We start from the raw sequence: 14,858 nt of genomic DNA, 5'->3' as shown, positions 1-14,858 counted from the left end.
CACAAAATAGTAGGTGGCATGCGCATGCATGCTGCTGGGATGTAGTTGTTATATGTGTATATTTCTTATATTTCCAACTAAGCGAGTGACGTGAGATGAGGGAAAACTATTCAGTTTTCACTGGCACGAAGAAGATACATTTAATGAGTTTTCTTGGTGTATATCTAGTCACAATGAGAAGGAACATCAAAAACGAAAATGAATAAAAACGAAAAGATTTGGCCGCCAAATGCAATGAACTTTTGAAATAGAAATCTAAACAATGTGAGTAGCAAAATTGAGTCACAAATACGGAATAAATTAAACCAAGATGTATTGAACTTTTTATACTTAAGAACTTGTTCTCTTGTGTTGAGATTATTAATTCACATTGAAAATTACCTGATTAGCTGAAGCAACTTCAAGGACTTGTATGGTAGACCTCTGTAACAATTTGCTATCGTGTGGTTTAATGGCAATGGAACTTGACACCAAGTCCTTAACTGACTGCAGGAATTGGTCTGATTTTTCTTCTTGTTCAAGCGTGCATAGTATAGCAAACTGACGTCCCTCTTTGGTTTCGCACAGATGTTTGATGATGATGTCTGCTGCTGACTTGTTGAGTCCACATGCAAAGCGATATATATACTGCAGGTCAAGTGGGTTGATGCTGTCCAAGGTTTCCTTTACATTAATCGATGACGCTGCTGAAGCCGCTCCTACAATCAACGCAGACATTATGGATTTAACGTGAATAGTTTATTGCAGGCTTCATATCAAATTGCTGACACATTGCAATAGTGTCACTGTTCCATTGTCTTATTTGTAGTATCAACTCTTACTACAATTTAGGTAGTAATCATTGTATACATTATTATTTCTAAAGCTATCATTAACAAGATGTATGTTAACGATGTTTTGTTTTATGGTGTTGTGACATCATACACTGTCATTAAAAACATAAATCAGGGATGGATTCAAGTTCAAGATTTGTGCTAAGAAGCAGACAGAATGACATATATTATTAATGGTCTATCTGAGGTTCAGAGAAGGGTACACTTTGCCTGAAACTCAGAAACTGAGCTCAGAAAATTTGTTAACAAGTAATGTTATATTTTTTGAGGCCAACATACTCAGAATTAGTTACAAACCTACACATACCTTCATAAGATGCTTAATTGATGCAATTAAGGTCGAAGCACAGGCCCAGTGATATTAATATTATCCTGAAACCTGCCTTCATTGCATGCTTCATTGGTTGATTTAGATACTCCATTCATGTAAGTTCAGGCCTGTGTGACAGTGAATAGTGACCCTAAAAAGCCTTCATTACATGCTTTGTTGCTTCATTGTAAGTACTTACAGGCCAGTGTGGCGGTGAAAAGTTGCCCCTAAGCCTGCCTTCATTGTATGTTTCATAAATTGATTTAGATCTTAGCACAGACGAATGTGAAAGTGAGTGATATTCCCTGCAACCTGCCTGCATTACATACTCCATTCATGTGATGTAAGTTCATGCCAGTGTGTCAGTGAATAGTGACCCTAAACCTGCTTTCATAATACGTTTTTTTTTTGCTAAATTATCAGTACTTACAAGCCAGTGTGACAGTTAATAGTGACCCTTAACCTGCCTTCATTACATGCTTTGTTACTGAATTGTAAGTACTGACAGGCCAGTGTGACAATGAATATTATACCCAGGATGACATAACACATGTGGGCAATATCAACATTATTACTCAACAAATGTAGGTCAGTCTGACTGGTTTACCACATTAATCTCATTGCTTATGTTACTTGTCCAAATCGTTACCCTGTGAGGAGTTCATTCATCCTTACCAAAAGTAGGGTCAATTAAGGTCCAATGTAATATGAAGTTATCAGCGGCCAAAAGGAAGAATGAGTCAATTTTGCACCCTGCTAGATGTTTCCTCACATTGCTTAGTCGTAACAATTCGGCTTGTGAGGGGGCACAATAAACAACACAGAAAAATAGTCAGAGGTCATTAGTTAGATATTATAGAGAAAATATTAAATTGGATGCAGGAAAGAGTGTATTTCTGTCAAACAGTAAAATTTGTAACATCCTTTAACAGACCTACTTGTATTATTTTACATTAAGAAGTTCAAGTGTTGTAATAGGCCATGATAACATTGCCCATCGATAAGGAAATGTCTGAGTTGTATAACTGATAAACATCGCTATGTTCTAGTGAGTGTTCTTCAATGGTCTTTTTATGTCTATTTCACAAGGCCAGTGAAGTAATTGAATAAAATGTAACTTTGTCATATTCTTCATTCCACAGACCAACAAACTTGCAAACGTCATTAAAAGGGGCATACAAAGTTAACTTCTTGAGACAAACGGCATTTCAATTCTTGTTTCATTTTTGAAAGTAAGATTCAAATTTGGAGTGGTATGGCCTGAACATGTTATTACAATGTATAGAAGGGACATTCTGATTCATGGTTTCAGGCTATTAACATATTTAATTTATGTTTTTAGATCTTGAGAATTGTTTTGAGTTAGTCTTAATTTATTAATATTAAGTAAATCCTTAAGTTCCATTTCTGTAACAGATTACTGTGCACATTTTGTTATGCAAATAAATGTGCATATGTACTATTAATATTGACCTCATGCAATTGAGCAAACATCTTCAAAGATCATCAGTGTTGCTGTTCTATAAATCTCCTCTGCTAGAATTGGTAATAGTTTTGACAAATACTTCCCAGCATATGACCCTTAAAATTGTTAACATACTTTGAATAACAATATCAGGGATAAGAGAGAATTTCAGAGGATATATGTTAAAATGACTTAACTTCTGAAGCCGTGAAAATGGTATTTTGTTTTGTCTGACATTAGGTTTTAACCAACTTACTGACTCCTTTAAATGTTATTGATAAGCTTCTGTTCTTGTCTCTTGAAAACTAAAGTTGCCTAGGATAAAGATAGTCACAGCATATGTTTACGTTTCAAATTGTGTGTATTGTTATAGTGATAATTGACAAAATCAAATCTTTGCGAGATGAGATGTTATCAAACTTTAAAATCTTCACTTTAATACGTTTTTGATTATGTTGACTTAATAAATAGTTGAGTACTACAAGGAACATAAAATCAATAATATCACTGTTGCTACTCATATTGAGGTACAAATATGATTTTATTTTTCGGGCTAATACTACATGGCTCTTTTGAAAACGGTTTGAAACATTATAAAGAAAACACAATTCTTTTCAGCCGAGTTGCCGTAGGTATTACATTCACTGTACTGTCACCAGATGTCACCAAAATGTAAAGACTTCTATCAACTATAATAATTATCTTTGTGATACGAAAGATGATGAGGATCTGGTTTTGATATTTACTAGCATATTTTTGATCTTCACCTCGGTTAGTTTGCGAAGCAACTTTAGCCACAAGAAAAGCATTTTTGACAATATGTGGGAATAAGATTATTTAACTGACGAGTACAAAATAATTTCAAGCATATTTCTTCTTATCCTGTCACTGGTTCACATTTCATATTTTTCTTTTTGGCGGGGGGAGGGGCTAAATCATATTGTCCTAGCTCGTGTTTTGTAATGAAAACAAAAATGAAAGTATTTACAATGGTTTCACATTTACAGCACTAGGGAAAATCATGTCCATCCTAGAATACCCAGATGTGTAAATTTCTTGGTAAATCCAGTGTAGCGAGCTTTTTCCGACATTGCCTTGATCTTCCTGAAGGTATCTGTACGTTAGGGCTCTATTGTCTTCAAATACAACAAACATAAAAGTAAAAAGATCCAACCCCAGATGTGTCTTATGTTGAACTGGGTCAGCTTCAAAGTATGACTTTTTGCTTTAATTGTCACGCGAGTTGTATAAGTGTTCATTTACATACCCCACAGCAGACAATATGGGATGGGATACGAGGAGCATAAGCTGTTTTACATATGTACATAAAAAGACATATCATACGAACGATACTTCCATCTCTTAAGTTAACTCATTTCTTCCAATCACATCAGCATATTATCGATACTGAAGACTTACCTTCACTAAGAATCCAAGCCAGATGATTAGAAGCGTAAAACTCACAGATGCGACATTCGTGCTTCTATCAGATGTATACACTGTGAAATGTCAAAGACCTCTTCCTGTGCCAACATCCCAAGATCAATATAGTAATCATAGAACTCTTGTCCAAGTTCTGAAACTAAATATGTCGTCTTCCAGGTCAGCTGTTGTTTCCTCTGCGTGAGGCCTTCGAAAGCAATACGGTACAGTTTAGCTAGTTTCGTTTCAACAGCAGGCACCTCATTAGTAGCACCTTTCTTGCTTTTCATATGGTTATGGAAGCATGCGATCAGATATTTGAAAAACCTCGTTAATGAGTTAAAAACCTCAATATTTTGACTCTTGTGTACTGTGTGAGCAACCATAGTGAACAAGAGAGGGACCTGACAGAGATCTTTTAACACGGGGTTTCTCTGAAGCTGCTCTTCGATCCAATCTGCCAACTGGTCATTATTACGATCCACCACCTTCAGGACATAGTTTCGACGTTCAGCAACCCCAAACCCTGTTAATCTGATACTTTTTGTCTCGGGGTGTAAATTAGGCGGGAGGCACAATGTCCTGGTAAGTATCATGACAATACTATCTTGAAACATTTTCATCTCAATGATAAAGGAGATATCTGTTTCGGTTTCATTCTTGTCAGGATACTCGTCATAACTATCAAATATCATGACAACAGACTCTTTGTATACTCTGAGGATTTCCTGAATGCAAGCTTCATCCATGTCTTCATCTTTGGGCACTATGAAATTCTTTATGGCAGTGTATATAGACTTTACACCTACCAGTTGCCTCAACTGGAGATATATAAGTATTTTTACATCTTTGAGAGGAGATGTAGGATTCTTAGTACACCAGTCATGGAGAAACTGTAATCCAATTGTTGATTTCCCATACCCAGGTTCCCCCTCAATAATTTTTCTTTTTGAATCAGTTTTGGGGCTACTCAGAATTTCGTTGTAAGATTCTAACGATTCTAGCACATCAGGATTTTGCTTGGAATCACCCTTCTGAGCCACGTAGTAAATACCTCCCTCAACAAAAATTCTATCAACACTACGCTCGTTCATGGAAGGAAACGGCTTTGCTGTTCCGTATTGCTTTTGATAGGCTATTTTCGAATACTTGTTGAATTTGTTTTTCTTTTCTGAGAAATAGGAAAGAACACAAAGAGCTTTGAACACTTTAAAGTATTCAAACACATTTTGAACATATTTTTGAAACATACTTAACATCAGTTGAGGTAGAGGGAAACGGGGGGCAGTATAAGTGTGCATTTGAGCTTATGTAATGTTTAATATTAGTCACCAAGTATGTCTAGCGTACTTGGTAGCTTTGCTGGATTAGTTACGTAACGTCAAATCATGTAATGGGTTACCGATTTTTATTACGAAAGCTACATATCCTTCAAACACTGATAGCCATTGATACTTAACTCAGCTTTTCTTAAACTATGTTGCTCTCACCAACATTTAATTTCTCATTATAGCGGAGACAAAGTGAAAGTAGATGGCGGCAACTATCACAATATAATCCTTTATGCCTGATTTGAGTTAATTTTCAGCTAAATATCAAACCAAGAGTAACTAATCTCTACCAATATGATTTGGATTTTGACAGAAAATCCGTCCCCACATACTATAAATTGTGGAACTGTCAAAAGTCACTTTTATTAGTTGAAAACATCATGTGGCAATACTTCCACGTAGTGCATGCGCTCAAGTTATTGTGAACGTGTTTTTCACTGTCACTACGTGAATACGACATATGTAAATTGCTTAGGCTTATCCACTCGAAAGAATATCAAAAGGAAAAAATCTACGAATAGTCATTTTAATTTCTTCTTTTAACTTCATAAGGAAATTTCCCGTTAAAATACATGAAGATCATGTCCATGCATAACGCAATCGCATTCCCAATGAAGAAAAGGCTTAACATGTGAGAATACAGAAAACACTGTATTCTATTTAAAGACACAGAGCTTTTACTTTTATGTAAATCTACATAGAAAAGCAGAGTTTGTCACTAAATCCGTCTCTATAGTCTGAAAATGGTGTAGGTCTATGATCCTCTAGAACATATGATGAATTTTAACTAGCACATCCATTCATATGTTAAATTCTCTACATATATATTAACGCAAAATATTTGTGTTGCATATGTATGGAATTGGCTTAATTTCATTGAACCAAGTAGTGTATTTATCTTCTGAAGCGTTCATGAAGATGCTTATTTTACCTGTACAGAGTAACGTATAGTTGCTAGAAATGAACATGTCTTCAACAAGCTAGGATAAACATGTTCTAAAATTCATAGTTCTGCGTGTAATTGTCATCAAATGCCCGCCGCACACTGTAGACTATTGAAACTCGAGTCACATGTCATTAATTGGGGAATCGTGGATAGCCGGGCACTGTGCGTTAGACTTAAGATTGCTAATGGTCATGAATTTGCCGGTTGTAAGTCGGCTCCAGTGAAGATCCTAAGCTCATTTATCAACTCCAGTAATAATATTTTTCAAATGTTATTGTCATTTACTGTTTATTATCAATTACTACAGTTATACCCATGAGTAGAAAACAACTGTAAAGCGCATCGAATAAACAATGATACCATTATCGGGCTCACTAACTTTACTACACACTCTCGTTCGAATAGTGTAACATATAATGTCTTATTAAAAGAGAATATAAATGTCCTAAAGCCGTTTGTATATGAGAATAAGTTACAAGTACGAATTAAACTGGAATATGTTATGTTTACTCTTCGCTGCGGTCAGAGATTCAAACGGAGAACAATGTATTCATAGAGTATTAGCTACAACCTTTTTTTTTTAATATAAAATCAAATAAAAGCCAATGTGTTCCTTTTGTTAGAACGAAAATGGAGCATTAAAACATTGATTTTAGAAAGTGTAGCATTACCATTGTAGTAAAATATCTCATTCAGATGTATTGTAAACGGCTTTGACCTATCCATCGAGAATATCAAATTTATATTACTAAGATACTATACACCCAGTCACCTTGTTTTATAATTACACGCAAACTAGTCTATCTTCACTTGTTAAACGAACAATTTATCCCTAGCTATATTTTATCAAACTTCACTTTCTGTTGAAAGTTGACTGTTATATTTTGCAAGATTTCACGAAATGTTTACTTTAAATATCCAATTAACCTTGTACACTTGCGAATAGGCTCCCGCGCGTGGTTACTTGTAAATGAAAGCACCAATTCTTAGTATATAATCGATTTATCAATAACATTATATCAAATCCGAACTTTCAATTTCGAAAATACCCAATCACAGTAAAACAACAGAAGTTGGATGTTTAAGCTACAGTACCTTCTATTTGAGCCTTAGACTGATCCTCACTGGAACATAGTATCCCTGTATGGTCCTCGTACAGCTTTCTTACACGTTTTTCAATCCCCAAAAGATCCATTTTATTCAGCGCACACAAAAGTGTCAGGATACTTGTTGGCTCTATTTGTCCCCTCTCTTCCATATAACGAATCATGAGACGGCCTGCACTGGCTGAAGTTTCCAGCTTCTCTTTGATAGCAGGTGGATAATTAAAGACCGTAGCCAGTTCAATAACATTTTCATCAGTCAGATCTTCAGCAAGTGCAACTTTAAAACTATCAAAATCTGTTGAAAATACAACAGAAAGTAAAAGACTTCTAACTTGCAAATGGAGCACTCCTTCAGATATGAAGGAACGTTTTAACAGCGGATGCGTTGGTGATATGAACACGAAGACTTAAAACTTTATCGATCAAAATGTAATGACCTGGTAATCCCTTTCCACTTTCAAAAGTTTGATTCACATATAACTGTATGTTTGCAATATGTATTTCATCATATCCGCATTACATTCAACAATGTTACGTGTATTTTATAAAAGAAAAGTAAAAATTGCTTCTCCAGTAAAATGGTAAACACAACAGTGTTCCGTGTATTGTATATAGAACAGCCTAACACAAATAGGACCTCATACACAATAAATGAAAATTGTTCATCTTTCAAACTTACCGTTCACTGTCTTCTTCACATCCGGTTTGATGTCCACGGGATTAACATTGGCAGCCATCTTAGGTCTGTAATTTAACATACAAAATACATATTGGGTGAATTACTTTGACTGCAAATCCTACGTAAAGTTCCTGAGTCAAGGCAATAACTGGATTACTCAGGATATTAAATGCTTTCCAGAATATTTAGACTTTGAATGTTTAATGTTACATTTTTTGGGGCAGTTCGTTGTCTCTTGTGATCGATGATGCAATCATTAATAATTGTTATACATATTGGTATGGAGCTACCTTTTTTTGCATGATACGAAACTGAATTGTTGATTCGTCCGAAATATAAAGTCAATCGAAAAAATCGGCACTTTTTTATCATAATTTAAAGATTGATGGACCCTAAAGGATATTGGCTTTGAAGGCATATATGAAAAAAGGTTAGCACTGATTGTTTGAAAATAGCAATATTGTATTGAAACATCACTGAATATATACATAAACCCTAAATTGTAAATTAGTTTAAATATATTCCCAACCTTTACAAACAATGCTGATGACAGTTTTTGCTTCGTAGTCGTATTGGATGGAATCAATCTAAATAAATCTGTTTTTGCTTGTTGTAATCGCAATCACTTACTACACCTCTCAACGATGTAATGTACTAGTCTAGTCACGCTGAATGTCATTTATACTTTGCATGTTTTTTTTCATTTAATCTCTCATTTACATGTTATAGATAGAGCAAGTTGAAGGCTTTATATCAAAAATATTATCGACATGTCACTGTTATCCACATTTCGTAGATGTGATTTTTAATCACGCTGTATTTGTTTGTAGCTATTAATATTTAGCCGCGCTCTTGTACGCACAATAACGAGGAGATTTTGATCAAGAGCAAGGTATATTAAATTGTTCTCACACTGCAAACAAATTTGTGTCTACTTTATTAAAATCAAATTTTTAACGATGTTCACGTATTTTTTTTTTAATTGACCGCAACAAATTATGTCTACTCTTAGAGTAGAGTGCTAGTCATTAATTGAGACAGAAACAAAAAAAAATCGAAAAAACATTAATATTAAATTAGATGAGTGTAAATTTGCCAAACAATCTCAATTTGATTCAATATTATCTTTAAAGTTAAAAGAAATTGGTACTAATCACTTGTTGACTTTATTCTGAGGTGGAGGAAAACTATTGGCTTTGCTCTATCTTGAAACATTATTTCTAAAGTTTAACGTTGATTACTTGAAAAATAATCTAATGTAATAAATGCTGCTTAAGTTAACGAACCTAAATATCCTATACTTTCATTTGCTAGATATTATGACACGAAGTAATCATATTTCGTCGTCTAACTACTGCAACAATAACAACAGATTCATAACGACAACGAAGTCGCTTCTCTTAACAAGAACTGCTCATCGGTCAACAGCAATGATATTGTTTGACCAATACTCCCTTCAAATTGTGAATGTTCTACAATAGCACTGCTCACAGCACACAATCTTAACTAATAATTTGAATCACGGTGACAATGCTTAACTAGAGCAGTATGATACAATATAGCACGTTTAAATTCGTAACGATTCACTGGAGTCCATTTGATATCATACTAGCTCCGATGAGGGACGTAGCAAGGGGTTGACGCGGTGGGAGCGATCGCTCCTTCCAAGTACCCCGAAAAATTGAACTGAAAGCAGGAAATTAAGCCCTCTTTTTGAGTTTTAAGGAAGCTAAACGAGCCTTCTCAATCTTCCCCGAAAGTTCGCCTGTTTCGAAATACAATACGCTTATTATAGTTTATTTCCTGCAAAGTTGGAGGAATTTTGGGGCAAACATTGTCCTTGTACATCATGGCGCCCCGTTAAGTGTAGTAATACTCCTTTTTTTGAGAAGGGCATATTTTTAAATTCTGCTACCCCCCTCCCCCACTCACAAGCACCATTTTCTGGCTAGGTCCATGGCTCTGATGAATACAACATTGCAAGAAAGCATCAATAACACTCACAGTGTGTCTGCACCGTTCTTATCCATCTATCGTGATATAAGTCTACAGTATTGTGGTAGTTGTGATATTATTGAAGACAAGCTACTGAGGCGTTTGAGTGACACTTCCAGCAAGAAACATGTATTTATGGTCAGTACCAAGTAGACCTAAGAGCTGCATAGCTCAATTAGATGACATTAGTGTAAATTGATGTGGATCTTCGTATTAGCGGTCTGTTAAAGTTCACAAATGACCGTTCATACCATACGGATATAAAGACAGGGTGTTCTTATATTTTAGTTTACCGAATCTTTAGTTGGTTATTTATCCCTCCAGTTTTATTTAGAATGTCACAAGAAGTTATCATCAAATATAAAGAAGCCTGAATTACTCATAGATAGGCAATAGATATTAAATTTCCAGTCATTTCCATGTTTTTTTTCGAATTCAGTTTTAATATAAATATCATTCGTGCATTATTTTAACGGGTTCAATGCATATACTGTGAAAATCTGCCCTTCAGTAGGACTGCCGTTCGATTTTTCGCCACTGGCCACTTCTGCATTTGTCAAGGTTATTAGTGTGAAACATTAGCCTATGTGTTACATAATCGATTCGCCAAGCCTAGCAAAGGGAACGAGCATGGAATATTCGCTTCCTCGGCTCAAATTTCCCTTGGTCTAAATGCCCGTGGCAGGTAAATTGTCATGACAGTGGTATTGAAGGGCGCATTTTCAAAGGTAAGCACTGCCCCCTCGCTTCCTAAGCACCTCCCACTTATACCTACTTCCGGTTATACTCAACGGTGACACGCAGGCTCACATTTCCCGTGAGTTTGGTAGGGGAGGGAAGGGACGGCAACTACTCTGGAAGCCGAAGGCGAAAGTCAAGCGAGTCAAGTGAGCTCCGTCGATCAACAGAGACCCTTGTCAAGTGAAAAAAAGGTGGAGAAAGTGTGGTATTTTGTGCTACAGTGAACCACCTAACTGCTAGGTACGAACATGAGCACAGACAGAAAGAGCCCACTTTGACTGTATCGGTAGTAAGCAAAGTCGGATCGGCAGGGTGCCCTCATTCTTACGGATAGACCATTAGTTATGGACTAGTTGAGACAATTGGTACATGATGCGAGGTAGAAGAGTCTTCCCATGTTACACGGATCTCCTGTGGCAAATATCGTTTGTTGTCGTTTGACGATCAACCTTCGGGTCTAGTTTCGTAATCGTTATTCTAGAACGTGGTGGTGGGAGTAGGGAGAGACAGGTAAGTATCGTCGCTCGTAAATCTTAACCTGGTAAGTTTTGAGGAATTTTCTTCGCTTCTCTCTTACCTGTCTCCCACTCCACATGTGCACGGAGTGGCACTGTTACAATGGTAGGAGGCCGAGTGGGCGGGTCCAACCCCAAGGAACTCCTAACACCGCACACCCAAACGACGCTCCCGATGCGAGAGTGTCGATCAGACATGCAGATACAAAAGTCGAGCGTGTCTTCCATGATGCCGCTTTCAGAATATCCTCCAGGGGGATCCCTGCCAACAGAGCCTTATAAGACGCCTGTCCTCTGAGGACGTAAGTCGTTACCCTCTCCCTGCCGGGGTATTAGGCTGGACCGCTGCCCAATCCATCTGGAGATCGTATCTCTGACGGCAGGTGTGAAAGGCAGGGACGGGAAATGAACAGTCTTGGTGAGGTACGGAGTGTGTTGTTCTGTCGATGTACCATTTTAGCGCGTTAACTAGACAGCACAGTGTTTCCTCTCTGACTGAAGACAAGTGGGAGATCATTGGGAGGAAGATGTCTTCCGGTACAAAGCCCAGCGTCTGGTTCTTTGGTGAGAACGCTTACTCTAGGATCAGACGACCACCGTGGTTGTCGAACCGGACTTGCCCCTCTGCTACGGAGAGAGCATGAAAGCAACTTATTTTCCTGGCCGATGCTTCGGCTACCAAGAATACGGTTTTGTATGTCAGGTGGCGTAGAGAAACTGACGCCATCGGTTTAAAGGGGTTGTCTGACAAAGACCCCAAAACTCCCTGGTTTTGGTATTTACGAACGGCGATACTTACCTATCTCATACCACACTAACGCACTTTCCTAGTCTACCAAGAAGTCACTGGTATCATTTGTGCCCGGGACCTCTCCTACGGGTTTCTGCACACTATCTCTTCCTGCCGGATTTACCCATGTTGATGCAGCCCCAGTGGGACAGGTTGTCGAGGATAGCGAAACAAATCCACGCCGAACTGTTAGTAGCGAGCTGGTTGGCCAACAATGCAGGGTTAACAACATATATATGAACAGTATTGTTAGAGGCCTACGGAACTCACCTGAAGAAGGTTGGGTGAATGTCGTAGATGGCGTGGTATGACTGATGTCCGGAACGTCTGGTATGTCCGGGACGTTCGGGTGGATATATCCGGTATGCCTGTCTGGTATGACCGATATATCCGGTATGTCCGGGCCTATCAGGGTGTGGAAAGAGACACTGGAAGTAAGTGTTAAACAAGTACAAAGACAAAAACTGAGTGGTCAAATCGATTTGTCGAGACTGCGACCAGTTGACCTGCCGTTTCGTTGTGTAGGGCCCGCGAGTCCCGCGCGTGGAAGTGGGAGGCGGGTGAGACAGGTAAGCATCTTTGTTTGTTAATATCTATACCAGTGGGTTTTGGGGCATTTACTTCATCCCTCTCTTATCTGTGTCCTACTACACTAACGCAGGGAGTGACACTGCTACGATGGTAGAAGGCCTAACTAACTGGGAGGACCTACCCGAAGCAACTCTCAACACCGCGCTACCGTAGGCCGAATTTGAAGCAACAGTGTCTGTTAGGCACAACGCGATGAATGACGAGGTGTTTTTGCAAGACGCGGCTAGGAGGATATCGTCCACCGGGGCATATAGGGCTGTTGAGGCCGCCTTGCTACTGATAACGTGGACCTGGACTGGTCGATCCTCCTTCGCGTGGAGCCGGATCGCCTGCACCAACCACTTGCCGATCGTGTCTGTGGAGCCAGACGAGTGAGGGCTGGTAGGGAGCACGAAGAGGGCCTGTGATCTTTTCTGGTCTTTTGTCTTGTACAGGTTGAGGCCCTCACTGGACACCACAGCTTACCCTCCGTGTTGTCAGAGGACAAGGATAGTTTTGGAAGGCAGATGTTCTCTGGTATGACGGCGAGCGTCCGGTTCTTGGCTAAAAAAAAAACTGGGATCTGGAACCAGGCGCACGTCTTCTTTGTCAGAGTGGATATGCCATTTCGCAGTGGATAGGGCGTGTAGACAACTCCTCCTCTCTGCCAACCGGCCGCAACCAAGAGCAGTGTCTTGATGAGTTCCTTGATAGGGCTCGTACCCATAGGCTTAAATGTTGGGCGGACCTTGCAGTTAAGGAAGCCGTGAATGCTCCAAGCTGGTAGTAAATTGTGCCGTGGTGGCCTGAGATTGGCCATAACTCAAGGCAGGGCCAATAGCTGTGGTCAGGTGCCCAAAGAGGAGCCGTCTTTGAATCCCGAGTGGATCGCCGCGATGGCCGACATATAATGTTAAATGATGGTGTGCTGCTTCACTTAATTAAAGAGAAGCTTGACAATGGCCGCTAGCTGTGCTGGTGGGGCAGAATGAGGACGGATCTTTAGATGGGCGCACCATTCGAAGAATCGTGCCGGTCGGGAAACGTAAGTCTTGACGGTGGACGGTCGTATGGCCGATGCTGCCATGGCGACTGCGTCCCCAGAAAAAACTCCCTCTCTGAGTCAAAAACGGATAAGGGCCACTCAGTCAGGCCCAGTGGTCGCATCCGGGGCAGGCTGACTTGGACCCCGCTCATGCTCACCAGGTGGGATGAGTCCGGGACCTTCCCAACCCAATCTAACGAGAACGCGTCTGACGCCTACCCCTTGGGGTGGAAAGTCCAAATGCAGAATACCGGGAGCTTTGCGTTATCTGCCGAGACAAACATATTGATATTTGGGATTCCGAGCAGGCAGAAAAAGCTCCCCCGCCCCCCGTAAGGACTACTCCGTTGGGGTCCGTTGGTCTTTCTCGACAGGGCGTCGGCAGTCAGGTTCTCTGCTGCTAGCACGTTGCGCCAGCGAGAATTTACTGACAGGAGAGCGATTCTTGCGAACGGGTAGAACAGTATATCTAGCGGATCCAGGAGCCACATGACTTGTGCGTCTGCACGGTCCGAGATTTAGTGCGGGTATTCCAGTAACTTTTGGTGATGTCGCATGGAACTTCTGTCGCCAACAGAAAGATTAATGCAAACTTTATCCCCACTCCAGCTGCATGATCTTGCTCAAAGAGTGATTTTTCCAGTCGCCTGGGATGCTGGTCCATAAAGTTCCTGCTCGTCCAGCCCCGATCGGCCTGAAGGCGGTCCGTTGCGTCCCTTAGTATTGATGGAGGACAACCAATGGGGTTTTCAGGTGTCCTCGGGTACCCGGGGTGCCCTGTTGGCAGTCTACCTCCGTTGCATTTGGAGAACCCCCACCTGTTCGAAACAGAGCGAGTCTACAGGGATAAAGGTCGCTTTATTTGATGAGCGTAGCTTGGAAGACGATTTAGAAACCGAGGTTTTCGCCGATGCGTCCTCAAACTCTAATCGTTGTTTGAATATGATCACAATGAGGTCAGTTAGAAGGGTAACACCCCCGGCGTCACCTCCTCCTTCAGAAGACCTGTCGTTCTCGAAGTCTTCGAGGCGAGCAAGGATATCCGCTTTAATACCCGGTTTGGGACCGGCTGTGGTGTCGTTGCGGGCGCCAAGTTCTGTACTAGAGGTG

At 39.8% G+C, this 14,858-nt stretch overlaps 3 protein-coding genes across 3 annotated transcripts in view; 1 reads left to right on the top strand and 2 right to left on the bottom strand.

Annotated features, from left to right (window-relative positions):
* The window catches only part of LOC139982462 (uncharacterized), a 58,055-nt gene extending 53,984 nt beyond the window's left edge, over window positions 1–4,071 (bottom strand). The window contains exons 1-2 of the mRNA XM_071995366.1: window positions 4,028–4,071; window positions 382–698 (exon numbers count right to left, since the gene is read on the bottom strand). The gene's annotated coding sequence lies outside the window, so the exon portion shown is untranslated. The remainder of the gene's footprint in view (window positions 1–381; window positions 699–4,027) is intronic.
* LOC139982457 (DNA-directed RNA polymerase III subunit RPC2-like) overlaps window positions 1–14,858 on the top strand; it is a 159,996-nt gene that overhangs the window by 119,565 nt on the left and 25,573 nt on the right. The gene's annotated exons all lie outside the window — the stretch shown is intronic.
* Window positions 4,069–14,858, bottom strand: part of LOC139982486 (uncharacterized) — an 88,442-nt gene continuing 77,652 nt past the window's right edge. The window contains exons 3-6 of the mRNA XM_071995383.1: window positions 12,404–12,538; window positions 8,093–8,157; window positions 7,403–7,708; window positions 4,069–5,201 (exon numbers count right to left, since the gene is read on the bottom strand). Coding sequence (XP_071851484.1) covers window positions 4,069–5,201; window positions 7,403–7,708; window positions 8,093–8,150 — 1,497 coding nt within the window. The 5' untranslated portion in view covers window positions 8,151–8,157; window positions 12,404–12,538. The remainder of the gene's footprint in view (window positions 5,202–7,402; window positions 7,709–8,092; window positions 8,158–12,403; window positions 12,539–14,858) is intronic.

The sequence above is a fragment of the Apostichopus japonicus genome, chromosome 16 (genome assembly GCF_037975245.1).
Source record: "Apostichopus japonicus isolate 1M-3 chromosome 16, ASM3797524v1, whole genome shotgun sequence".
NCBI lineage: Eukaryota > Metazoa > Echinodermata > Holothuroidea > Aspidochirotida > Stichopodidae > Apostichopus > Apostichopus japonicus.
This window is presented reverse-complemented; position numbering and strand designations above follow the sequence as displayed.